Genomic DNA, 22,458 nt, shown 5'->3' on the forward strand with positions numbered 1-22,458 from the left:
GTGATTTGGGCATTGGGTATGCCCCGGTGGAGGTTGGACATGAGGCTGGTGCAGCCCAGCACCTTGGCACATCCCAGTGTTTGTTTTGAGGCAGGGACCCCAAATCCTGCAGGAGGCAGGAAGGGTGAGAGGGAGAGAACACATTCCTGGTCCTGCGCAGTAGGGATTGCTCCATGCCGTGCAAGCTTTTCCAAGGCTCTTGGTAGCTTTACAAAGTCTTGGCTGTGCAGGGATATTCTTACAAACCACAGAGCTATGCAAACCCTCCCGGACTCCTGCCGAGCACTTCAGTGACATCTTGTGATCTCCAGGGAGGCAAGGCAGCTCTCTGAGATGGCTTAAGATGGTTGGGAAAGCCAATGGGATGCAAAGAGGGAAAAAATCCTCTTCTGAGCCAGCAAGAGAGAAACCGAAAACAAAAAATGTTTTCACTCCAAGCATCCCACTGGAGTCCTCCTGCTGCACTTTGCAGGTCTTTTGCCATGGTTCATTTGGTAGCACATGTGTAAATAGACAAAACTGGGACACAAAAGGACTTTTCCATTCAAGAGCAGAACCAGTGGCATGTCTCCTTGCAGAGGTGTCATTTGGATGCTAAGACAGTGTGAAAAGTTTCTTCCTGAAGGGTCACAGTCATCCTTCTTCCACAAATACTCTGGTTTGTGACAAATGAACCCCATGAGCCCCACGGTGACCTCCCTCTCCTGCTCAGCCCTGTCCCAACACCCGCGCACAGTGCAGAGCCCCAGGCCACAAGGAGGGCCACAAGCAGACCGCCACATTGCCCTCCCCTGCAGCCTTTCCCCTGATCCCAAAGCACCCACCCCATCTGTGTGCCAAACCAGGAGGATGAGGCACCGCAGTCTGGCTCCACAGACAAGAAAGCCCAGGACAGAGCGGTGGTGGTGGACCCAGGAGACCCCAGAAGTCCTGGGTCAGCCCTACTGGCTGGGTTGATGGGACAAAATCCACCAGCACCTCCACAGACTGCCATCTGCACAACAAATACCCAAAAGGGCTCACAAACCTCTCCCCCTACCACTGCCTTCAGCACCCAGATCCTCCAAATCCCTGCTAGCTTTAGACCAAGCACCTCCCAGGAGCCTTCCACCTGCCCTCCTGGGCCCCTGCCATGGATCCAGCCCAGAAGGACAGAACATCCCCAGGCAGCAGCCTGTCCCTGCCGCCCCCCCTCCACACCAGCAGCACACATGGACAGACTCATCCCTCTGCTATTAAAAGTCTCTAAATGCCAGCAGTAAAACTGGGAGAGGTTCTTTGAAACTAATAAGCCTTTACAGGAGTTATGCTATGTTTAATAACACTTAATGACTTGTCACATGCCAGAGGACTTAAAGTCCCTATTTAGCAATAATTTACAACATGCAGCAAGCTGAGGACAGTCTAACGGGGAAACTCGCGGCAGCTCCAGCTGCTGCGAAGGGAAAGTGTTGGGCAGCACTGTGTGCAGAGCAGGATGTGGACAGAGCCGTCACAGGCATTTGGGGGGGGGGATAAGGAGGGAACACCACCAGAACAAACCAGAGCCCCGCATCGCAGCCCCACAACTGCTTTCCTTGTTTTTCAGCTTCCCTCCCCGGGGGCTTTCACCCAGCCGTGATTTACAGCACACGCTGCGGACCTGGTGCTCCTGCGATAACACGGGGCTTTGCGACAACCTGACACCACCACATCAATCCTGCAGCTGCGGATGAGACCTAGGGATTACATTATATTTTTATCATAATCTTCAAAGCAAAATTGCCTTTTGATTTCAGATTTGTGCCACAGGCTAACAAAGCACACCTACACTGCCTCAGCACTGCCAATAAAAGCAATAGCACCATGTACAACATTATTTGTCAGTGTTGTGCTGTTGTTTGGCTGTTTATCATGTCTGTGACCCACCTGGTTCTTCTCCACCTATTTTTGCTACTCCGAAGCAGTTCATCCCCTGATACCCACAGATTATTTTTTGTTTGTTTGTTTGTTTTTGAGATCCTAGCACAGAGCAATGTCCCAGGATTAGCAGAGAGCTGTGCTGTGTGCCATGCATATGGGAAAACAGCAAATGGAAAACATCACCCTGCAGCTTTGCTCTCCGAGCGTTTCTCTGCATCTGTTACCTAATCTCCCCTCTCTTTGACATTGATCTTCCCTGCTGTAACACCCAGCCTTTGAATCGCCAAACCTGACCCGATCACTTTGCACTTAACCACCCCCAAAGCTGTATAAAACCTGCCCCCAGCCCCCAGATCCAAACTCTGGGGCGCCAGGATGCAGCCGAAGTGGCTCTGATGCAGACGGACGCAGAGGAGCAGAAAGGGAGGAAAGAGAGGATGGAAGAGGAGCGAACCCAGGCAAACCCCGGCCCCTCGCCTCGCCATCCCCGCAGCAGGGAAGGGAGCCGGGAGCTCTGCGAATCTGAGCTGGGGGCACGGCGGCGCTCAGCCCTGCGGGGCTGCTCCGGGGGCAGACACAGACACAGAGGACATGGAGCCGTGGGTCTGGCCTCAGAGCCCTGCCTGCCCCGGTGCCGTGCCTCGGGGTCAGCATCTTCCCTGCCCCAGCCTGCCCAGGCCTCAGCCGCAGCCCCGAGGAGGGAAAGGCCGCAGACAGCCTCACGCGGCCTGCAAAGGGGAAAAAACCCAATGGGTGTCTGAAAGACTGAGGGCAGAGGTTTATCCCCCTGCCTGGGACTTTGAGCTGCTCCCAGGGGCTGGGGTTGAGGCTTGGAATCAAGGAAGGGCCCTGGGCGCTTCCTGTAGCCCGAAGACCCCGGGGAGCAGCAAGCAGGGAGGCCCAGACCCCCGCAGCCCCTGCCCGGGCACGGAGCGGGTTTGTGCCCGCAGCCACGGCAGGGGGATCGGGGCGTCCCGGGCTGGGGGGGCACCGGGATTAGAGGGTTAACGGAGCGGGTGGGAGGGCGCACGTGACCCAAGCGGTGCAGTGGGCTGGGGTGGGTGGGTGTGAGTGTGCTGGGGGTGCTGGGCGAGCCCTCCCTTCCAGCCCCAACCCCCCCCCCCCCCCCCCAGCCCCGCACAAAATCCGCTCCCCGCGGCCGCCCCGGCCCCTCCAACCTGCAGCATGGAGGCGAGGGGCTGCCCGGCCTTCCCCACCGGCCGCCGGGCCGGGCCCCCCCCGGGGCCACCGCGGACCCCCGGCCCCTTCGTGGCCGGGCAGCCAGGACCCCCCCGGCACCCGCCGCCGCTCAGCCCCCACTGCCCGCCGGACAAGGCAGAGCCCCGGTATTTGGGTGCCACCAGCCCGGGGCCCCTCGCCGTGGCCGTCAGTGGGAAGCCCTTCTACCCGGCCGGGGCTGCAGGTACCGGGAGCTGCGGGGTGGAGGTGGGAGCCGGGGCCGGTACTCCCCCAGCCCTTTTCTTTCCTCTTTTCTGCCCCCGCACGGAGCCCGATCCTGCCGTCGGCCCCGGGGATGCGCCGTGCGGGCTGCCCTCAGTGCCTCCGGGCCCCCTTATCGCCGACACGCTCCCGCTGTCGCGACATGGCCCTGTTAGAGCACAGACCGCCACGGTCGGGCGGCCTCGACCCCGGCAAGCCCGAGGGGAGCGGGGATCCCGGCCAGGGCGGCGGGGCCGGGAGCGGGGAGAGTTCAAGCTCCGGGGATGGAAAAGCGGCCCCGTCCCTCGGGGGGGATGCGTCCGGCCGCCGCCCGGGCCCGGCCTCACCGGCAGCGCCCGGCGCCCGACGGCAGCTCCTGGGCCGGGAGCGGCGGGGTCCCGGGGGGTCCCGGCTCGGGGCCGCCGCCAGGCTCGGGCAGGACGCGGCGCTTCCCCCGGGCCCGCTCCTCTCCTCGCTCTTTCCCTCCCGGACGAGGCCGTCGGAGACCGCCGAGGGCTCCGGTTCATCCCGTCCCGCGGGCCTTTTATGTCCCCGTTCGCTTTAATAGAACCCCCCAAAAAAAAGGGGAAAAAAAAGGAAAAAAAGGAAAAAAGAAAAAAAAAGGCAGCACCGCAGTGTAATGGGAACCAGGTGGGGCTCGGCACAACAGGTAGAGAAAGCCACGGGGCACGGGGAGCCCCCACTGCCACCCCCCGGGCCGGGCCGTACCGGGGCCGCGCTTACCTGCTCCGGGTGCCGGCAGCCGCGTTCTCTCCCCCGGTTCCTGGGAGCCCTTCCCGTGCCCCGTCCCTTCACTAATGATCCCTCCGAGTGCTCCTTTCCCCTCCCGGTTCACCCAATAATCGTGCAGCTGTTCCCCAGCTGCTGGCTTCCCCAGCGCCGCAAAATTGGTCAGGGGGTGTTGGTTTGGGGGGTATCTGTGTCTTCCCTTTTTCCCATCCTCTTTGTCCCCCTGCGACTCTGTTTATTTAGCTACACGCCTGTATCCTGCTCCCTTCCTGCCTTCTCCTTTTTGGCCATTTATTTATTTGTCTCCAATGCTGGAACCCGCTGGACACTTGGAAATGCGGTGCCTTTGGAAAGGGGAAAAACCCCGAACCCGACGCATTTATCAGACCGGTTTGTGCAGCGGATTTTTTTTTACTTTGTTTTTCCTGATTTTCAGTTGTTTTTTTTTTTTTTTTTTTTTTCCGCCTTCGCTCTGCTCCTTGGTGGGGCTTGTTTTTTATCACTAAACCCCCTGGCCCAGCTCTAGCCCGGGCTCAGCCCGGCCGAGCCCTTTGAAAGACAAAGCCGGGAGGAAGCGGCAGCTCGGCCTCATCCCTTCACCGTTACCCGCCGCCGGGGCATGGACACAGGTCGGTACCGAGAGGGAAGGGGAGCAGTCGCCCCCCCCAAAATCCCGCCCCAAGATAACATTTTCCCGTTAATTCAAAGCAGATGCACCTCGACTCTTGTCTGTGCGCAGTAACCCCCAAATTGCCTTAATTATGAAACAACCAAAAATCAAAAAGGAAAGTCCAGAAAAGGCCGCTCCGGGGGCTGGTTGCGGGGGAGCACAGAGCCCCTCGAGGGTGTGCGGGGACCCCACTCCGCTGAGATGTGACGGTAACGGGCCAGGAAGGAGGATCTGTCCCCAAGGAGGTGATTTCCCCCTCGCCGGCCCCAAGCGCTGCGCCGTGCCCAGCACCCAGCGGTGGGCCGCATCCTGCCCATCTCCAGGGCTGAGCCCACCGGGAGGGCTTCTGGCCTCTACCTGCTGCCAGCCCAAGTCCCTGGAGGTGGAAGTAGTTGGGTGGGGGCAAAAGAATGGATTTCAGTTCATCTCCTGTCCGGGTAAAGCCCCTGTGTGTCCCCTGCGACTGCTGGGGGACCAGGTCCCCATCACCAGTTCTGCTCCTCAGGGGACCCCGCAGCACCAGATCCTGGCCAGAGCCGCTCAGACTCTGAGCTCTGCATGTCCCTCCATGGGGACAAGCACCCCTCCCTGGGGGACAAAGGCAGTCGTGGTGCCTCTGAAACACTGGCAGGGATTTGGCTCCTGGAGTCCATTCTGTGAGACTCCCCACAGGCCAAGCAGCAGTGCGGGGCGGGGGGGAACCCCAACTTATTGCTCTGGCTCCTGTCGTGCAGGAGGGAGGGGAAAGGAGCAAAGAGGGTGGGGTTTTTTGTTTGTTTGGTTTTTACTCCTTTTTGAATTGTTTCCTGAGAGTTACGGCTGAAGGAAATGTAGTACCAGCAGCAGGCAGAGGCTTTTTGGGGTGCGCTGTGCCTGTCCCACCTTGAACCGAGCTGAGCCATAGGACTCTGGATGTGGCCCAGGCTCTGTAGCTCCAATGGCTCTGCCCCAGGAGGAGGCAGCAGCCTGTGCAGGAAGGGAGCAGGGCGAGCTGAGCAAAGCTCGGCCAGGAAGGTGAACCCTCACTCGCCTGCCTCTGCCCCGCCGCACACCCTGTACCCATCAGAGCAGCTCCTGAGAGGCGCCCCAAGTGCGGGTCCTGCGGTGCCGAGCACCCACCAAGCTGTCCCCTGGCACCCTTGGGGAGCCAGCCCCCCGCTCCCCCAGGGCGAGGGCTTTGCTCTCCACGCTCCCTGCCATGACTTTGACCCAGACGGAGCCCCTTTCCCCTGGAGCTGCACCCACACAACTCATGGGGTGATGCGGAATGCACCCAAAATGCAGTCTTCATCCTCTCCCCGCAGGAACGGGGGGCTCCTTGCGTTAACCAACCCGCCTTGTGACTCTCCCCTCCCAGGTGGTGAGAAGGGATGCAAAGGCGAGTACCAGGTGGTGCCCGCAGCCTGCCGAGCCCCCAGCAAAGCCCCGGGACAGCTGGGCTGCATGCTGGCAGCACCCCTGGGCAGCCTGCGGGAGCACCCAGCTCCCCCGCTGCCCGAGTCCCTGCCGCTGGGCAGGAGCAAGAGCAAGAAGCGGAGGAACAGGACAACCTTCAGCACTTTCCAGCTGGAGGAGCTGGAGAAGGTTTTCCAGAAGACGCACTACCCCGACGTCTACTCTCGGGAGCAGCTGGCGCTGCGGACGGACCTGACCGAGGCCAGGGTGCAGGTACGGCTCGGGGCTCTCGGCATCTTGCTAAGGGGTCGTGCCAGGCAGGGCTGGAGGACACTTTCCTCTCCTGCGCAGCAGAGCTTGTGGAGGTGATGCTGAGTGAGGGGCTGGTGCTTCCTGGGGGATTGGGCCAAGCCCCAGGGAGGAAATCCCAGCCCTGGTGCTCGCTGCGCCCACCATCACAGTGGTGCCAAGTGCCAGCTGCCTCACTGCACCTCTTCCTTTGTCCCCTCCAAGGGACAGCAGAAGTTAAAATTTGGGAGGCTGCTGCCAGCACCCCCCAGCCTCCTCGTACCCTGTGCCCCACCAAACACCCTCCTAACACCCCCCTGGCCTCCCTCCCATCCCAACCCCAGATGAGCAGTGATGGAACATCCCCACACCCAGTCGAAACCCCCAGGGTGCAGCCTGGATGGGGCTGGGGATCCCATCCCAGGACCCCAGTTTTGTGTTGTGGGGTGGGGTGAGGCCCTCCCTCCGTGCCCCAGCTCTGCCGGCACCGTACCAGCAGCAGGCCAGCAGGCTTTTCCAGAGGTGTTTCCACGTGGTGTGACACCCTGTGCTGGCCAAGGAGACTTGGAGGGGGGCCCGGTGGAGAGAGCAGCGCAGGCAGGGGGGGAACAGAGCAGGGCACGAGGCTGGGGGCGCGTGGCATGAGGCTGGGCACTGACTGCCCCGAGCCACCGAGCTCTGGGTACTGCCCCCTGCATGGGGCAGGGGCAGGGGACACACACCCCCAGCCAGCACATACCCAGCCTCACCGTGCCTGCCATGGCCTCTGAGAGAGCTGCAAGCCCTGATTTGGGGTGCATTTGGCTGAAATTAACAGTAGCACTGAGAGCTGTGTGGCAGGAATCCCAGCACCACGTCCTGCTCTCCGGGACATGTTGCTGTACCGGTACACTCCCAGCAGCACAGAGGGGGCGTGGGGTGGGGGGTCTTGTCCTGAAGAGCCTCCTGCAGCAAAACCTGGGGTAAATGAAGCCCAGAATCACAAGGGAGAGAAAATCACCACGCGTGGAGCAGGACTGCTTCTTTTCCAAGAGAGATGCGCCATTTCTGTTCTTTTGCTAGAGAAAACATCTGGGGAGCTTGAGGCTGTCCAGAGCTGCACACGAGGGAATTTTCTCCATTCCCCACCATGGAGAGAATCAGCAGGGGAAGGGGACGATGGGGGGGCACCACAGGCTACTCTTTCTGCCGGGACAGGCAGGGGTCTCCACGCCTCAGCCCCTCCTCTGCCCCCCAGGTCTGGTTCCAGAACCGACGGGCCAAGTGGCGGAAACGGGAACGCTATGGGAAAATCCAGGAGGTGAGAAACCCCACAGCTGCCCACAGCACCCCACTACCCCCATCGGTAACCCACAGTGCCCAGCTTTTGCCTCTGCCACGAGCTGTGTGGTTGTGCCCCCTTGCAAGGCACCTGGCCCCCACGGGAGAACAGGGAAGATGCAGCATCACATTCTGCTAGGGCAGGAAGAGGCTGCTTCATGGCCCTGCCATCTCCCCTGGAAATGTGCCCCTCCGGGAAGGTGTTGGGTTCCCCCCCATGCAAGGAAACCCCTTTTGCAGGGCTGGTGATCCATCATTCCCGTCAGCATCCCCTGATGGTGTGTGGTCACCCAGGGTCTCCCTCCTCTTCCTCATCTTCCTATAAATCCATCAGCATTTCATCCCTCCCTTTTCTGCAAAACTGCCTTATTTTCAAACACTGAAAAGCATAAAAATAGTTTAAAAAGCAGTTTTGTACACATCCTCCGTACTCTCCCATGATTGCCCTGCTTGGTGTAGGGGCTGCAGCACCACAAGGGAACAGGGCTGGGGAGGTGACAGGGGGGTCAGCAGCACTGCGAACTGCACACCCTACAGGGCAGCGTTCTGCACAGATTTCCATCAGGATTAGCTCCCCCAAGCAATTAAAGTAAAGCAACGGCAGCCCTTGCATTGCTTGCTCGCTGGGGGCAAGGGGGATTCAAGAGCTGGGGGGGGCGATGTGGTCCCGACCCTCATCTGCGCATACCCAGCCTCTCCCCCGCTTCACTTCGGGATTCCTGTTCCTTTTTTTCAGCTGCAGAGCAACCTCTGGCCAAGCTCCGGCCCTGGGAGCCCAACAGGGCCTTGCCTCGTGGCCCCCGAGAGCATCCCGTCCCCGTGCGTGTCTCCGTACCCCCACGCTCACAGCAACATGGCCAGCTTCATGGGCATCCCCACCTCTCCCAGCCACCCCCCCGGCATCAACAGTCTCTATTCCCTGCACGGCCTCCCCCCGACCCTCGGTGGCCACCCCTTCGAGCCCCCTCCAGAGAACGACTACAAATCGCCCGCCCTGGTGACGCTGCGGATGAAAGCCAAGGAGCCGGGCAGCCTGCTGGGCTGGACCACGTAACCCACCCCCACGGGACATGGACCCCTCGCCTGAGCCCCCCGCAGCCCCGGGACGCATCCTCCCTGCCTGCGTCCTCCCTCCCGAGGCACACGGCACCGCTCGGCACTGGGGGGTGGGAGCGGGGTCACCCCTGTCCCCCATGCACCCCGATCACTGCCAGCTTCCCCCAGCCCAGCCCTCTCCATCGCGCTATCGGGGGGCAGCAAAAGGGTACCCCCGAAACACAGCCCACCCTGGCACCTCTCTGCCCCCCCCCCCCCCCGCAGACACAGAGAAGCAGCAAGTGGCTGGTGGGGGCCCAGCTGTCACTGCCTCTGCCATGGGGGCTGGTGCTGGGACCTGGAAATCAGCTTCAGAAAACCCTGAGGATACTCTGAGGCTGCAGCCCCCAGGGAAGGTGACCATGGGGGCAGGGATGGGAGATCCGCATGGCTGGGGGAGCTGGGTGGTTTTGGGGCACCATTCCCTTCTCCTGGGGAACTGGGCTGCTCTCTTCCCCAGCTTGGACACGTGGCCCCTAAACCAGCGCAGAGCTCCCCCCTTGCTCCCTCCATCCCAGTCTGGGTGCCCCAGCTGCAGCTGTCCTGGGAAGAAATGGTCACTTCGGGTGGGGGGGTGTCCAATTTTTGGAGTGGTCTCAGGCATGGGGAGGGAGGGGACACGACTGAATTTCCCCATGCAGCTGATGTGCTTCATTTGCTCTGTGACAGGGGGGTCCCGGAGCAAACTGCAAAGCACCCCCAAACACCTCTTCAAGGCAGTGCATCCGAGCTTACTTTCCAGACAGTAAACGCCCCGTCACCACGGCCAAATTGCCCAAATCAAGCCAACAACAGGTCTCTTCTTGCTCCTGCTGAACCCATCTTTAAAAGATGCTGTTATACCCCCTTGTGCCAAAAAAACAAACAAACAAAAAAAAAACAAAAAAAAACATATACCCGTGCTGGGGAAGGAAAGTGGAGACGCTCAGGAAGGGCCGAGCCTCACTGACCAGCCCAATCTGGGGCAAAAAAAAAAAAAAAAAAAAAAAAAAAAACAAGGTTTCCATGCAAAACCCTCCAAAACTCTCAGTACCCCAGGAGCACCATGGCCACAGCAGGTGGACAACCCCCAGGGGCCCCATACTGCACCCCCACTTCCTGCAGCCCCTGCCATCTGCAGGGATTTTGTTACTCATTTATAAACAATAAAACACACTTTAATAAGTTATTTATGGCTGGGGCCATGCTGTAAAAGCCACAGTCTGTGATCACCCGCACAGCTGGGGAACATTTCGGAGAGGCTTGATGGAGACACAGCTCGCTCACACCTCGGCTGCTCGGGCGCTGGCTCCTGCCCCGGGAGCGGAGCAGGCACAAGGTGGGTGCCGGGGGCTGCCCAAACCCCAGCAGGAGGGAAGCAGCCCTCAGCAGTTCAGCTTTGCAAACAAACACACCACAGCCCCCCCCATCCACACCGCTCAGCGGGGAACGAGGGCAGGGTGCAGCAAGGGGATGGTTTGTGCCACGGGACACCCAGCAGGAGCACCATGGGTTCAGCCTCTGCCCCTGTCTTGCCTCTCGCTGAAATCAGGGGTGAATCTTTTGGGATTCACCAACCCAAGCTACCCACAGCTGCTGCTACCCCTTGGTCAGGGAAACTGAGGCACAGCAAGGCACAAAGGGGAGCTCTGTTGTGACCAGGCTCCAGGGATGGTTTTGGTCTCCAGCCCCTCCACTGAATCACAGAATCGTTAAGGTTGGAAAATACCTCCAAGGTCACCTGGTCCAACTGTCCCCCCACTACCAGCACCCACTGAGCCATGTCCCCAAGCACCAGCCCCAACCTCTCCTGGAGCCCCCCCAGGGACGGGGACTCCCCCACCTCCCTGGGCAACCCGTCCCAACGCCTGCCCGCTCTGGCTGAGCAGAAATGGCTCCTCATTGCCCACCTCAACCTCCCCTGGCACAGCTCCAGGCCGTTCCCTCTGCTCCTGGCCCTGGTTATCTGCGAGCAGAGGCCGACCCCCAGCTCCCCACCCCTCTCAGGGAGCTGCAGAGAGCAATGAGCTCTGCCCTGAGCCTCCTCCAGCCCAGACACCCCCAGTTCCCTCAGCCGCTCCTCACAGGACTTGTGTCCCAGGCCCTTCCCCAGCCTCGTAGCCCTGCTCTGGGCACACTCCAGGGCCTTGATGTGCTTCTTGCAGTGAGGGGCCCAAAGCTGAACACAGCACTTGAGGTGCGGCCTCACCAGAGCAGAGGACAGGGGGATGATCACCCCCTAGGCCAACAGATCTGGTCCGCCTTAAGTGTGTGACCTGAGGACCACGTGGGGACAAGGATGGGAAACACAAGACCACGAACCTGGGCACCAGCTCAGCCCCACCACTGTCTTCACCCATGGCTGTTTCCCTGGGGCCAAAGGGATGAGGACGCAGACAGAGATCAGACACACAGCTCAGAGGTATCGCGAATATATATATATATGTACAGCTCATCCACCCCACCCAGCGGGGCAAGGCAAGACTGCAGCCTCCAGCCCACCCCAGCCCCTCGGCCCTGTCACCACCATGTTCCCAGCGCCCCTGGCCCCCTTGCTGTGTCCCCCAGCAGGGTCTGGTGGGGGGACACAGCTACGGTTTTCCTGCCACAGTCGCCCTGTGTCCCACAGCATCACCTCCCCTCGATTTGCTCCACTAACTGCTCTCCCTCCTCGGCCCTGGCTGGTGAGAGGAGGTGGCAGGGCGATGGCAGTGCCACATCTGAAAGGCTGGAGCAGGGGCACAGCGTCCTCCATCTAACAGGAGACACCCAGGGAACTGTGGCCTCTTTTCAAAGCCTTCACCCCCAGCACAGGATTGAGGATGACAAAGCCTGGGAGAAGGCAGAGGGGCACCATGGCATCCCGGATCCCTCCCAGCCCTGCCGCAGGGGGCCAGGCACCCACAGACCCTGCTAAAGCCACACACCTGCGGCTTCACCCCCCAGCCTCCAGCCTGTCCCCAGACACCTCCTGCTTCCCCACTATCCTCGCTGCGAGGGCATCACTGCAGCAGCTCCTCCCAGGAGATGGGCCGGGAGAAGACCTCTCTCTCCAGCCACAGGTCGTAGTTGACCTGGAAATCCTCAGGCAGCTCCACGCGCTGGCCCAGCACGCTCTGCAGGCAGTTGTCCACAGGCAGGAAGTCAGGGTTGCTGTGCGCCCGGTCATAGCGGCGTGAGTTGAAGCGCTCAATGCTGGCACGCAGGGCACACTCCTCTGCCTGGAAATCCCAGGGCCGGGCATCCAGGTCTGGGCAGAGGGAAGAGGGTGTCAGAGGAGAGCTGGGGCACTTCAGGCAACCAACATCCCCCAGGATGAGATTTTTCAAATTCTTATAAAGAGCAGAATGCATAGGCACAGAGCAGGCAGCCACCGACATTTCCAACACTGCTGGCCACTGCCAGCTCCTTCCCCACAATGCCATCACCCCCAAATCTTCCCAGACCTAGGGGCTGCAAAAGCCCTACGCAAAGGGACAGCTCTGGCACAAACACATCTCTGCATGGAGTGGAAGGACTGCGGGTAACAGGACATGTGGCAGCTGCAGCAGACATACCATTGCCATAAGCCCAGTCGTCATTGAGACGGTGCCGCACTTTCTGGTAGATGGCTGACATGGTCTTCATGTTGCTCTTCCTCCACTGCCGACCCAGGTACTTGGTCTGCACCTTAAGCAACTTCAGCACGTAGAGCTGCATCATGGCTTGCTTCACCTTCAGTGCCCGCTTCAGGATGGGCGCAGACTTGAACACCACCAGCATCTGAGGAACAGCCAGGGCCGGGTGGTGGCACAGCTGGGGACACCCGGGTGCCCCCTGCTGTACAGGTGCCAGCCCCCTCCTCCAGCCCAGGCACACACACAAACCTTCCGTGCAGCATGCACGCACCCTCCCCAGAAGCCTCCCACTCCCCACCCACCTCCCTTCACTCTGCAGGCACCCCCATTGCTCTCCCACTCTCCAGCAAGTTCTGGGGTGTAGCCTGAGGGGCACCCCAAGGTACCCACCATCCTCCCACCCAATTTAGCCTGCCTGGGCTGAGCCCGAGGAGTCCCCAGCCCTCACCATAGTGCGAGAGTGCTTCCACTTGGTCAGCTTATTCAGGATGCGCAGGAGGTTTATGCAGGAGAAAAGGTTCCTCCAGCAAAACTGGTTGTTGTCTCCTGCCTCCTGCAGGAAAGCAGAGGCAGAAGTAAAGCATGAGATGGAAGCAGGGATGCAGATATGAAAAGGAGAGGCTGTGCTGGCCCCAGGACCGTTGCCCAAAGAGGCACGGCACAGCAAGCAGCCAAGAGATGCCTGCCAGCCCAAGGGTAGCCACAGAACCCTCAGCAGTGCCAGAGGCAGAGCACAGAAGTGTTGAGGGTGCCAGGTCTGGGTGCTGGAGCCCTGCTGTCTCCCTGCGCCCACAAACCCCTCTGGAAAGCACTGCAGGTCACTGGGAGCCCGAAGAGAAGGGAGCAGCGTACCAGACTCTCCGCTGTCAGCTCCGGCAGCTCGTGCACCACACAGTATGGGTAGTCCAGGACAGAAATGCTGCAGAAAGGAGGGAGGGTGTCACACTGCTCCCATGGATCATACCCCATGCAGGGCTGTGCGGCAATGCAGTCCCACAACTGGGCCTGCCTGCACCCAAGCCCTGGCCAGGGAGGGAGAAAGCAAGCAGAACCCCCTTTCCCATACCCTCCTCCACTACCTGTTCTTGGCAGTGATGTAGGACATGATGTTCTGGTTGAAAAACTTCAGGATGAGTGGGATACAGTTGGCAAACACCAGATGCTGGGCCATATACTCAAACTGCGGAGAAAGGCCAAGTGGGCAGGTGAATGCAGACCCATCCTGGGTGCTGCCCATCCCAGAAGCTTGGTGGCCAGACCCTGGCCCAGCTCACCTGGTAGATGTGATTCAGTTTGAAGTGCTTGAGCAGAAGGAGCAAGACAGCAGAAATGGCTTTGACGATGATCTCCTTGTGCCGATTGACATCCACTCCCAACTTCATGCTCTGCAGCACTGTGGTCCTGGGGCACACAGAGGAATCCTTGGGGCAGCGCCTGCACCCTACCAGCCCCAGAGGCTGCCCCAGAGGTGTCTGTGGGCAGCCTTGCCATTCCCTGGGCTATCAAGCAGGGAATGCAGTCAGGTTCTGCTACACCACACGATAGTCAGATTGCCCAGGAAGCATCAGCCCAGTCACAGCCCCCACGATCCTGCCTGGCTCCAAACCCTTCTTCCTTCCCTCCCCATTACAACTGAACTCCTCCGCTCGCCCTCCATGGTCACTCACGGCATCTCCTCTGGTAAGACATCTGCCAGGATGTTGATAGAGTCCGTCTTAGCTTTGGATGTGGGAGCTGCAGCAAGGAGGATCTTCAGGAGAGCAATCTGGGGAGAAAAGAGAGAGATGGAAAAGGGGGTGGGGGAAACCAGCCACAAGCCACCCTTCCCCACCAGACAACAGAGGGACAGTGACACATATGTTCAGAGGGAAGAAAACGTGGGGACATGACTAGAAAAGGACAGAACAGCAGAGGCGAGAGGCTCCCAGATCGGCTCCAGGAGGATGGAGCAGAGCCGAGGAGACCCACAGTGCTCACCATGTACTGCGGCAGACTCGGCAGGAGGCCCTGGTACAGGATCTCTGCAGGGACTTGCTCTACTTCTTCTTCCCCCTGGTGCCAGGAGAGATCAGAAAACCTCACACCAGGAACAGCCACCAGTGCAAAGGGTCTGTTTCAGCCCTGGGTGTTCTGACCCTGAGGGCAGGATATCCCCGGCTCCTGCCCAACGTCCCCTCACATACCCCACTCTCTGTCCCTGGAGAAATTGCTCCTCCTTCCCTAACGACCTGCAGAGCAAACCCAGCCCTCCCGACTGCTGAAACACCAGGCAGAAGCACATGCCCACAGCTCCAACTCTGGAGCCTCATCCCCATCCCCACCCCACACTCACCCCAGAGAGCGGGGAGCGCAGGTACTCATCCTCCATGTGCACTTGCACCTCTGCGATTGACGTGTACTTGTGCTGCAGAGAGAAAGAAGAGGGTTCACACCAAGGGCCAGAGTCCTCCACCAATGCCATCACTCCCTGCCTGCTCTGCAGCACATCCTGACACTGCCCCAGCATTACTGCATTTCCCGCCCTGTCCTCTCATCTTTTTCAGTCCCTCCAGGAACCTTTGTTACTCCTATCCTACTGGTGACCCAACACTGATGGGAAGGGAGGCAGGGGGACGGTGGCTGCTGGTCTCACCTCTGGGACAACCCCAGTAAGAAAAGGATGAAGCCAGAAAGAGGCTTGGCCAGCCTGGGAAACCAGGGAAGAGATGAAAACTTGAGATCTCTCATCTCACAGGACTAAGCAAGGTGGGGAGAGGTCAGGAAAACACAGCACTGGCCCCGACCTGTGATCAGTGCAGGGGGTGGGGGACCCACACAAAGGCAAGAACTGGAGGAATCCATCAACGTACTCACCTGCTTCAGGGTTCGGATGCTTTCATGGATGGGCCTGGGTAACCCCACCACTGTGTTGGTGTCACTGGAGAGAAGGGAAAAAGCTGGGCTGGTTGCAGACAGGAGCAATCATGAGCCACCCACCCCATGGGCAGGTCAGGGACCACCACCCAGAGGAGCTGGCAGCAGAGAAGCCCTGAGCTTGCCAATTGGAGGGCAGCAGCAGCCCCCACACTAGCAGCCTCTGCCACAGCACCCCCACACCAACAGTTCCCCAGGATGGCTCTGCAGGAACCCACCTGCCCAGAGTGTAGCCGATGAACTTGCTGCGGCTGGACTCCAGGAACATCTCGATGTCCTTCTCTCTGCAGCAAAAGGGACAAGAAGAAGAGTCACATCTTCCCATCAGCCTAAATCCCCCTTGCAGCTGGGGAATCAGAGCCAGTTTTTTTTCAGTGGTGCCCAGTGCCAGGACAAGAGGCAATGGACACAAACTGGAACAAGAGGTTCCATCTAAACACCAGGAAGCACTTCTGTACTGCGCAGGTGACAGCACTGGTACAGCTCGCCCAGAGAGGTTGTGGAGTCTCCTCCCTGAAGATCTTCAAGAGCCACCTGGGCATGGTCCTGAGCAACCTCATCTACGCAACCCTGCTTGAGCAGATGGGTTTGACCAGACAACCTCCAGAAGTCCCTTCCATTCTTAACCATTCTGTGATACACCACAGCCCCCAAGCACAGGGCATCAGGAATAAATATTTGGCCTCGTGGCCAAATAGAGGGAACAGTGGGTGTCATCCCACTGACCGATAGCCACTGAAGTGACCACCTGATTGACCTCCCCATCTCCAACATCTTCCACACACCCCTGCTGAAGTCACAAAATGTAACAGCCTCTATTTTACTTGAGCAGCTCCAGCTTTCCCTGCAGCCCAGCCCAGGATCAGCCCCCCAGACTCACCGGACCTTGGGGGCCCAGGGCAGCCCCTTGGGGCAGGCAATGCGGTCACTTGGGGGATGCTGGGTGGGCGGAGGCATCACCTCATCACGTTCAAGGGGAAAGGTCTCTCCCTCCAGGCTGTTGTCATCATCATTTTCCTCCTCTTCCTCACGGGAGTCATCAGCTTTGTAAGGGTCCCGCTCATTGAAGGCATCGAGGTTATCCTGTTTAATCAGGGCCTGGAGAAAAAAAAAAAAGAGCAGGAAGGTGGGTTCTGTCCTACTGCTTACTGTCAAGCAGGGAAATACCCAGGGCACAAACTGCTCCAAGATCTGTGTCCTGACCCCAGCTTTCTCCTGATTAACACCGCTGGCCCCAGTTCTGGACTCACCTTGTGCTCCCGCCGGCCTCGCTTCTGCTGCTGCTCGATAAGATCGGAGGCTGACGCTGGTGGGGAGGCAGCTCTCATATTGCGGATGACTTTAATGCTGTCCTCTGGGAGCGGTGGGAGGCCCAGGACCTCTCGCTTCTCTGCTTTCATACTCTGGAGCTCCTCAAAGCCCCCCAGGGTGCACTGCAAGGGAGACCATGGCAACATGAACAGAGGGGTACGAGTCCTCCGTACATGGCACTGGGGGCTTCTCCACCCACCCTCCCAAATCTGCTCTCTGGGAGTCCCAAATCCTTCCCCATGGTCTAAAACAAGATCTGTCTGTCTCCACACTGCTTTTGTCATTGTGAAATACAGCAGGGATGGGAGGGTGTTCGTGTAGCTGCAGCTGAGGTATCTGGACCTTTTTTTTTTTTTACATGGAACCCTGGCTAAGGGCCTTAATTGGGTCCATCCTTGAAATCCAACTCCAGAGACCAACATCCAATGCTCCCTTAGGGGGCGAAACCTGAGAGGTTTTTAATCGGGCACACATCTACTCGGCTAAATGCCAGAAAGGAAAGGATGGAGCAATTACAGACAGCTCTGAGGGCAGAACTTCCTTCCTCTGCTAAACATAAAACTGCAAGATGCACACTGGCACGCCCAGTGTCCTTTCCCTTACCAGCACAGTCTTCCAGAGCAAGAGCAGCACCTTCTTCATGGGGAAGTGCGGGGCGTGGCCACTGCAGAATTTAGTCACCATCCCAAAGAGCATGACAGAGAAGGGCTCGTTGTTGTACAGAGGGGCTCCTGGAACCAGAGAGCAGCGATAGCCAGGCCCTTCTCACACCCTGTGCTCACCCATCCTCCTGCACACTGGCAACACTGGCCCCTGCACCTCCCATGGCTCTGACAGGCTCTCACCCCCCATCTCCGTGGCCCTCGTTTCACCCCAGGCAGCTCCTCTTTGCTTTTCCATGGCCTTGTACCCTCCACAATTTCTTAACGCTGTTTTTAGAGGAAATGACAGCCCAAATATTCAATTTCATTCCCCAGGGAGTGCGCACACAGGTTGCAAAAAAGGCTGGCTGGCTGGCCTCTTCTGCTCCCCTCCTTCACCCCATCCAGCAAGGTTCAACCTAGCAGAAACCAACTCAGAGCCCTGCTACCTGGGGCCTGGAGCCAAACCCTATCTTGCCCTCTTGCTCTTCAGCCCCAGGAACCCCCATCCCATCCTCCCCAACAAGTGTGGAGTCCTCACCTAGCTCTGCTCGGAAGGTCTGTCGCATGCTCTTCCACTCGGTCTTGTCCCCCTCAGCCTCCTGCCGGACTGTCTCCACGATCAGGTACATGATGTTCAGCAGCACCCTGCAAAGAGCAGAAGATTGGGCTAATCACCAGAGGTTGAGGCGGGTTAAGGAGGCTGCCAGCAGCCAGTGCTCTGGGGGAAGGCTTCATTTGCCACAACCACAGCTTGCCTTCCATTCACCCACTCCACACCAAGGAGTTTGGGCTCAGGCACAGAGGAAAAAAAGCAAGGCAAAGCAAGCCAGAAACTCTTGTCCGCCTCTCCTCCAAACCCTGCTCCATACCTCAGGTCTGTACTGTCAGCCAGGGAGATTGCAGGCTTCCTCACAGCACTGCTGCAAGCTGCGCTGTTACTGCGGAGGGAGAACAGCCTCGGTGAGTTTGGGGACATTTTAATTCTGCCACGAGCAACCCACACACCAGAGCCAAACCCTGGAATAGGTATTGCTGCAACAAGCCCCCCCCATCAACAAGAAAGGAGGAACACAGCTGCTTCATTCACTGCCAGACAACACAGCTCTTGGTGAATTTCTGCATTGATCACATTTAATTCTACATGACATGACCCAAAACAATGTGTGTCACTGCAGAGGCTGCAGGAATCACATTAGGGATAGACCAGGAATGGGGCTGGGACAACACACAATGACCATGAGCCAGCACTGTGCCCTTGTGGCCAAGAAGGCCAATGGCATCCTGGGGTGTATCAGAAGGGGAGTGGTTAGTAGGTCAAAGAGAGGTTCTCCTTCCCCTCTACTGTGCCCTGGTGAGACTGCATCTGGAATACTGCATCTGGGCCCCTCAGTTCAAGAACAGGGAACTGCTTGAGAGTCCAGCGCAGAGCCACAGGGATGATTAAGGAAGTGGAGCATCTCCCTCACGAGGAAAGGCTGGGGGAGTTGGGTATCTTTGGCTTGGAGAAGAGGAGCCTGAGGGGTGACCCCATTAATGTTTATAAATATGGAAAGGGTGAGTGTCAGGAGGATGGAGCCAGGCTCTTCTCGGTGACATCTAATGATAGGACAAGGGGCAGTGGATGCAAGCTGGAACACAGGAGGTTCTGCTTAAATATGAGATAAAACTTTTTCACAGTGAAGATGACAGAACACCAGAACAGGCTGTCCAGGGGGGTTGTGGAGTCTCCTTCTCTGGGGACATTCAAAACCCACCTGGACACGTTCCTGTGTGACCTGATCTAGGTGTTCGTGCTCTGGAAGGGGGATTGGACTAGATGATCTTTCCCTTCCAATCCCTAACATTCTGTGATTCTGTGAAAAAACCCACCCAGGGAAGAGCTCCAGAGCCACTTCTCAAGTGCCTGCCCACAGTACTCACTCAATCTCCATGTTCAGCAGCTCTACCAGAGCATTGAACGTCCCCACTTCCAGCAACAGGAAGATGTTATACCTCATCCAGGCCTGCACCTCAGCCTCAGAGCCGCACTCCCCAAACGTGCCTGCAATGACACCCTCACTGAATCCCATCTCTGCAGGGACCCCAAGGCCCTTCCACGCAGCCAGAACGCTTTGCAGAGGGAACGACAAACACTTTCTTAAATTTAATGCCAAAAGTCAGATGCAGAGGGACAGAACTGCTCTCTTGTGGGTAACAAGAGTCCAAATCAGGCAGAGCAGGCATAACACATAGAATACTTCTAAGTTTTGGACAAAGCTCCTACAAACTGTCTAGTTCCCTCAAGAATTAGCTTTGTTCAAGGCATCTCAAGTAGAATGAAAAATAAACTCTTCAAAATATTTTAAATCAATAGCTTCCAACCCTTTACCCAGATTTAGGAACAGGGTAAAGGCCGCCAGCCCAGTGTCAGGATGTACCTTGGGCAACGTAAAGGATTGCTCGGGCAACCCTGAGCCGCTTCTCCCGCGCAGTGACCTCCAGCCCATCGAGCAGCCGCATGGCATGGGTGCGATGCTGGTTCTTGTCCAGCTCCGTCCACTTCTTGTCCCGCACTGGAAAGCCAAAGCAGACAGGCTGAGGGCATGCAGCACCTCTGTCTGCACTGGGCACAAACATCACAGGAAGAGCTCAAAAGGATTCGGCTTGAAGGAAAACAGGGCTGGCCCAGCAAACGAGACATCGCTGGGAATAATGGCCACGCACGCGTGACCAGGGCAGAGGAACTGTCTCCTGTCTCGCGTCACACGGACGGATGAATCCCATCCATCTACACTGCCACCAGCAGCTGATGGAAAATGAGCTGGCTGCTCTTGCTGCTGCCAGTATGTTCCAGCACAGCTGTCCTGGCACCGACAAATCTCCTTGGTCATTAACAGCAGCAAATGCTGATCATGCTGGACACAGTGAGCTGTGCACCAGGGCCAGCCCACACGTGCTAATGAGGTCTGCAATACAAAACACATGAAGACTGCCACTGCCTGCTGCAGCTCTCTGATGCGGCATTAGTGCAGCAACACCTGCATCACTTCCACGAGATCCCCATCCCACTCCCAGCGGGGCGAGCACTCCAAGGGAAAGGTCTTACCATGGATCCTGAAGTCCTCCTCAAAGCACTTGCGGTTGAGCAGGAACTCTGGCCCTTCCGTGTAGCTGTACAGCTCTGCCAAAAGAACACAGGGAAAAAATCTTCACAACCTGCACCAAGCCATCAGAGAAAGCTCCAACCTGGACAAGGTAATTGCTATTTACAATGAGGGAAATGCAAAAAATAAACCCAGTGTATGGTAAAAAAAAAAAAAAAAAAAAAATCGTTACATGATATCGCATCCCTTTTAACACCAGTGAGGTATTCAAAGACAATAACAAAAACGTTGGAGTCGACAGAATTCCTTTAACCATTACCAGGAAAGCAAATCATGGCTGATAATTGATTCATCAGGATGAGTCCCTTACCAGAGAGCTCTGCTGCCCATTTATCGGTATCTGCATATTCAAACTCCAGGTCCGGGGACTCGGAGTAGCCCTAAAAGTAGAAAAAATCAGTTCAATTACAGCATTTTTCAGTAAAATCAACATCCCCAAGACAATCACAATTCACCTCATCATCCTGCAGATCCAGGACTATATCTTCTGTTTAAGAAATAACAAATTCACCCGCAGCAGCATAAACGTTACCAAGGCAACCCCCAGCAGAGCTCTCCCCAGCCCTGCTGCCGCATTGAGCTGGGCTGCGCTTCGCTGCTCGGCAGCCCCCGCCACTGCACCACCTCCGGAACAGCCCAGGAGCCCCTAAACACCCAAACACGAAGCAGGAGGCAGGGCGTGCCCAACCTCGGGAAAGGCGTGGGTTAGACGAGCCCGAGCTGTTCGCCCTTTTTGCACAGATTTAAGAAAACTTCGACGATTCCCCCAGCGACACGCAGATGTCAACAGACGTGAAGAGCGTGCCCGAAACAACCCGAGCTTCTTTGGCGGGGCTGGGAAAACGCCCACGGGAGGCCTCCGGGGGCTGAAGCCTGGCTCCGAGCGGCCCAGCGGAGCCGAGCCCCGGTGAACGCTGCCCAGCCTCGGGGCTCCGCTCCCGGGGGTGCTTCCCCTGCCCCCGCCAGGGCAGCTCCGGAGCCCCCGGGGCCGGGACGCTTCGGGCACACACCGGGAGGGCCGGGGGACGAGGCAGCGCCCCGGCCCCGGCCCGGAGGCCCCTCACAGCCCGGGGACCCCTCGGGGGGCTCCGTCACCTCTCGCCCGGACCGGGCCCGCACCGAGCGCCCGCGGGGTGCCGGCACCGAGGCGCTGCGAGCCCAGAGCAACCGGAAAGGGGCTGGCGGGGCCGGGCCCGGCACCACAACCGAGCGGCGGGGCCCAGGCCGGGGGGGAGTCGAGACGGAACCGGACCGGGAGCACCGGGAGCGGCACCGGCCGGGCCCCGCCCCTCCCGGGAAGGCCTCCGCCCGCCCCCCGCACAGCCGGGCCCGGCGGCGGCGGCGGCGCTGACCTCGGAGTCCTTGCGCGGCGGGCGGCCCAGGTCGCGGCCCTTCCCGGGCGGCGCCGCCCCGCCGCGGGCCTTGTTGTTGGCCGGGAGCGGCCCCGCGCCGCCGCCGCCGCCCGGCTCCATGGCGGCCGCCCTCCGCCGCGCGCGCCGAGCTCTCGCGAGGACTCACCCCCCCTTCTCGCGGGAGCGGCAGGGAGAGCCGGGGCAGCGCCGCCGCCATGTTGGGAGTGGCGCCGGGCTCCGGCCGCTCGGGCGGCTGCGCCATGGCTCCGCCCGCCCGTCCCGCCGCCCCGCCGCGGCGGCCGCGTCACCGCTCGGCGTCGCCCGCCCCCGGCGGCCACGTCCGGTGCGGTACCCGGCCGGCACCGAGCTCCGCCCCCCGAGCCGCCATGTTAGGTGTGGCACGGCCCCCAGAGCCCGCAGCCATGCTGGGAGCGGCGCTTCCGCCCGCGGCTCGACGGCTTCGAGCCGCCATGTTGGGAGTGGCAAGAAGGGGCGGTGCTGGGGACAGACCCCAAAATGAGGGGCCCTGAGCCAGTGAATCCCCAAACCGAGGGGACTGGGGGTGCTTAGACCCCAATTACAGGGGGACGAGAGAGGCCCCATAGAACTCTCAGTCCCTCAGAGGGCCAAGAGGGGCTC

At 59.1% G+C, this 22,458-nt stretch overlaps 2 protein-coding genes across 3 annotated transcripts; one reads left to right on the forward strand and one right to left on the reverse strand.

Annotated features, from left to right (window-relative positions):
* The first annotated feature begins 3,042 nt into the window (after window positions 1-3,042).
* Window positions 3,043-9,800, forward strand: ALX3 (ALX homeobox 3). The gene is made up of 4 exons (XM_038168542.2): window positions 3,043-3,325; window positions 6,120-6,430; window positions 7,683-7,745; window positions 8,502-9,800. The coding sequence occupies exons 1-4, from the start codon at window positions 3,088-3,090 to the stop codon at window positions 8,817-8,819; spliced, it is 930 nt and encodes a 309-aa protein (XP_038024470.1). The 5' UTR covers window positions 3,043-3,087; the 3' UTR covers window positions 8,820-9,800.
* A 1,455-nt stretch (window positions 9,801-11,255) lies between these two features.
* Window positions 11,256-22,123, reverse strand: STRIP1 (striatin interacting protein 1). Of its 2 annotated transcripts, none has more exons than XM_027443520.3 (21): window positions 21,986-22,123; window positions 20,778-20,847; window positions 20,410-20,484; window positions 19,742-19,876; window positions 19,245-19,365; window positions 18,194-18,262; window positions 17,863-17,969; window positions 17,284-17,411; window positions 16,620-16,802; window positions 16,250-16,467; window positions 15,588-15,653; window positions 15,310-15,373; window positions 14,789-14,860; window positions 14,434-14,508; window positions 14,124-14,221; window positions 13,731-13,857; window positions 13,536-13,636; window positions 13,309-13,375; window positions 12,905-13,009; window positions 12,397-12,601; window positions 11,256-12,089 (listed from the first exon to the last, which is right to left on the reverse strand). In XM_027443520.3, the coding sequence occupies exons 1-21, from the start codon at window positions 22,079-22,081 to the stop codon at window positions 11,842-11,844; spliced, it is 2,430 nt and encodes an 809-aa protein (XP_027299321.1). In that variant the 5' UTR covers window positions 22,082-22,123; the 3' UTR covers window positions 11,256-11,841. The 2 variants fall into 2 exon arrangements, with proteins under 2 accessions (XP_027299321.1, XP_027299319.1); XM_027443518.3 differs by lacking the exon at window positions 21,986-22,123 and adding an exon at window positions 21,820-21,977.
* Between the last annotated feature and the right edge of the window lie 335 nt (window positions 22,124-22,458).

The sequence above is a fragment of the Anas platyrhynchos genome, chromosome 27 (genome assembly GCF_047663525.1).
Source record: "Anas platyrhynchos isolate ZD024472 breed Pekin duck chromosome 27, IASCAAS_PekinDuck_T2T, whole genome shotgun sequence".
Taxonomy (NCBI): Eukaryota; Metazoa; Chordata; class Aves; order Anseriformes; family Anatidae; genus Anas; species Anas platyrhynchos.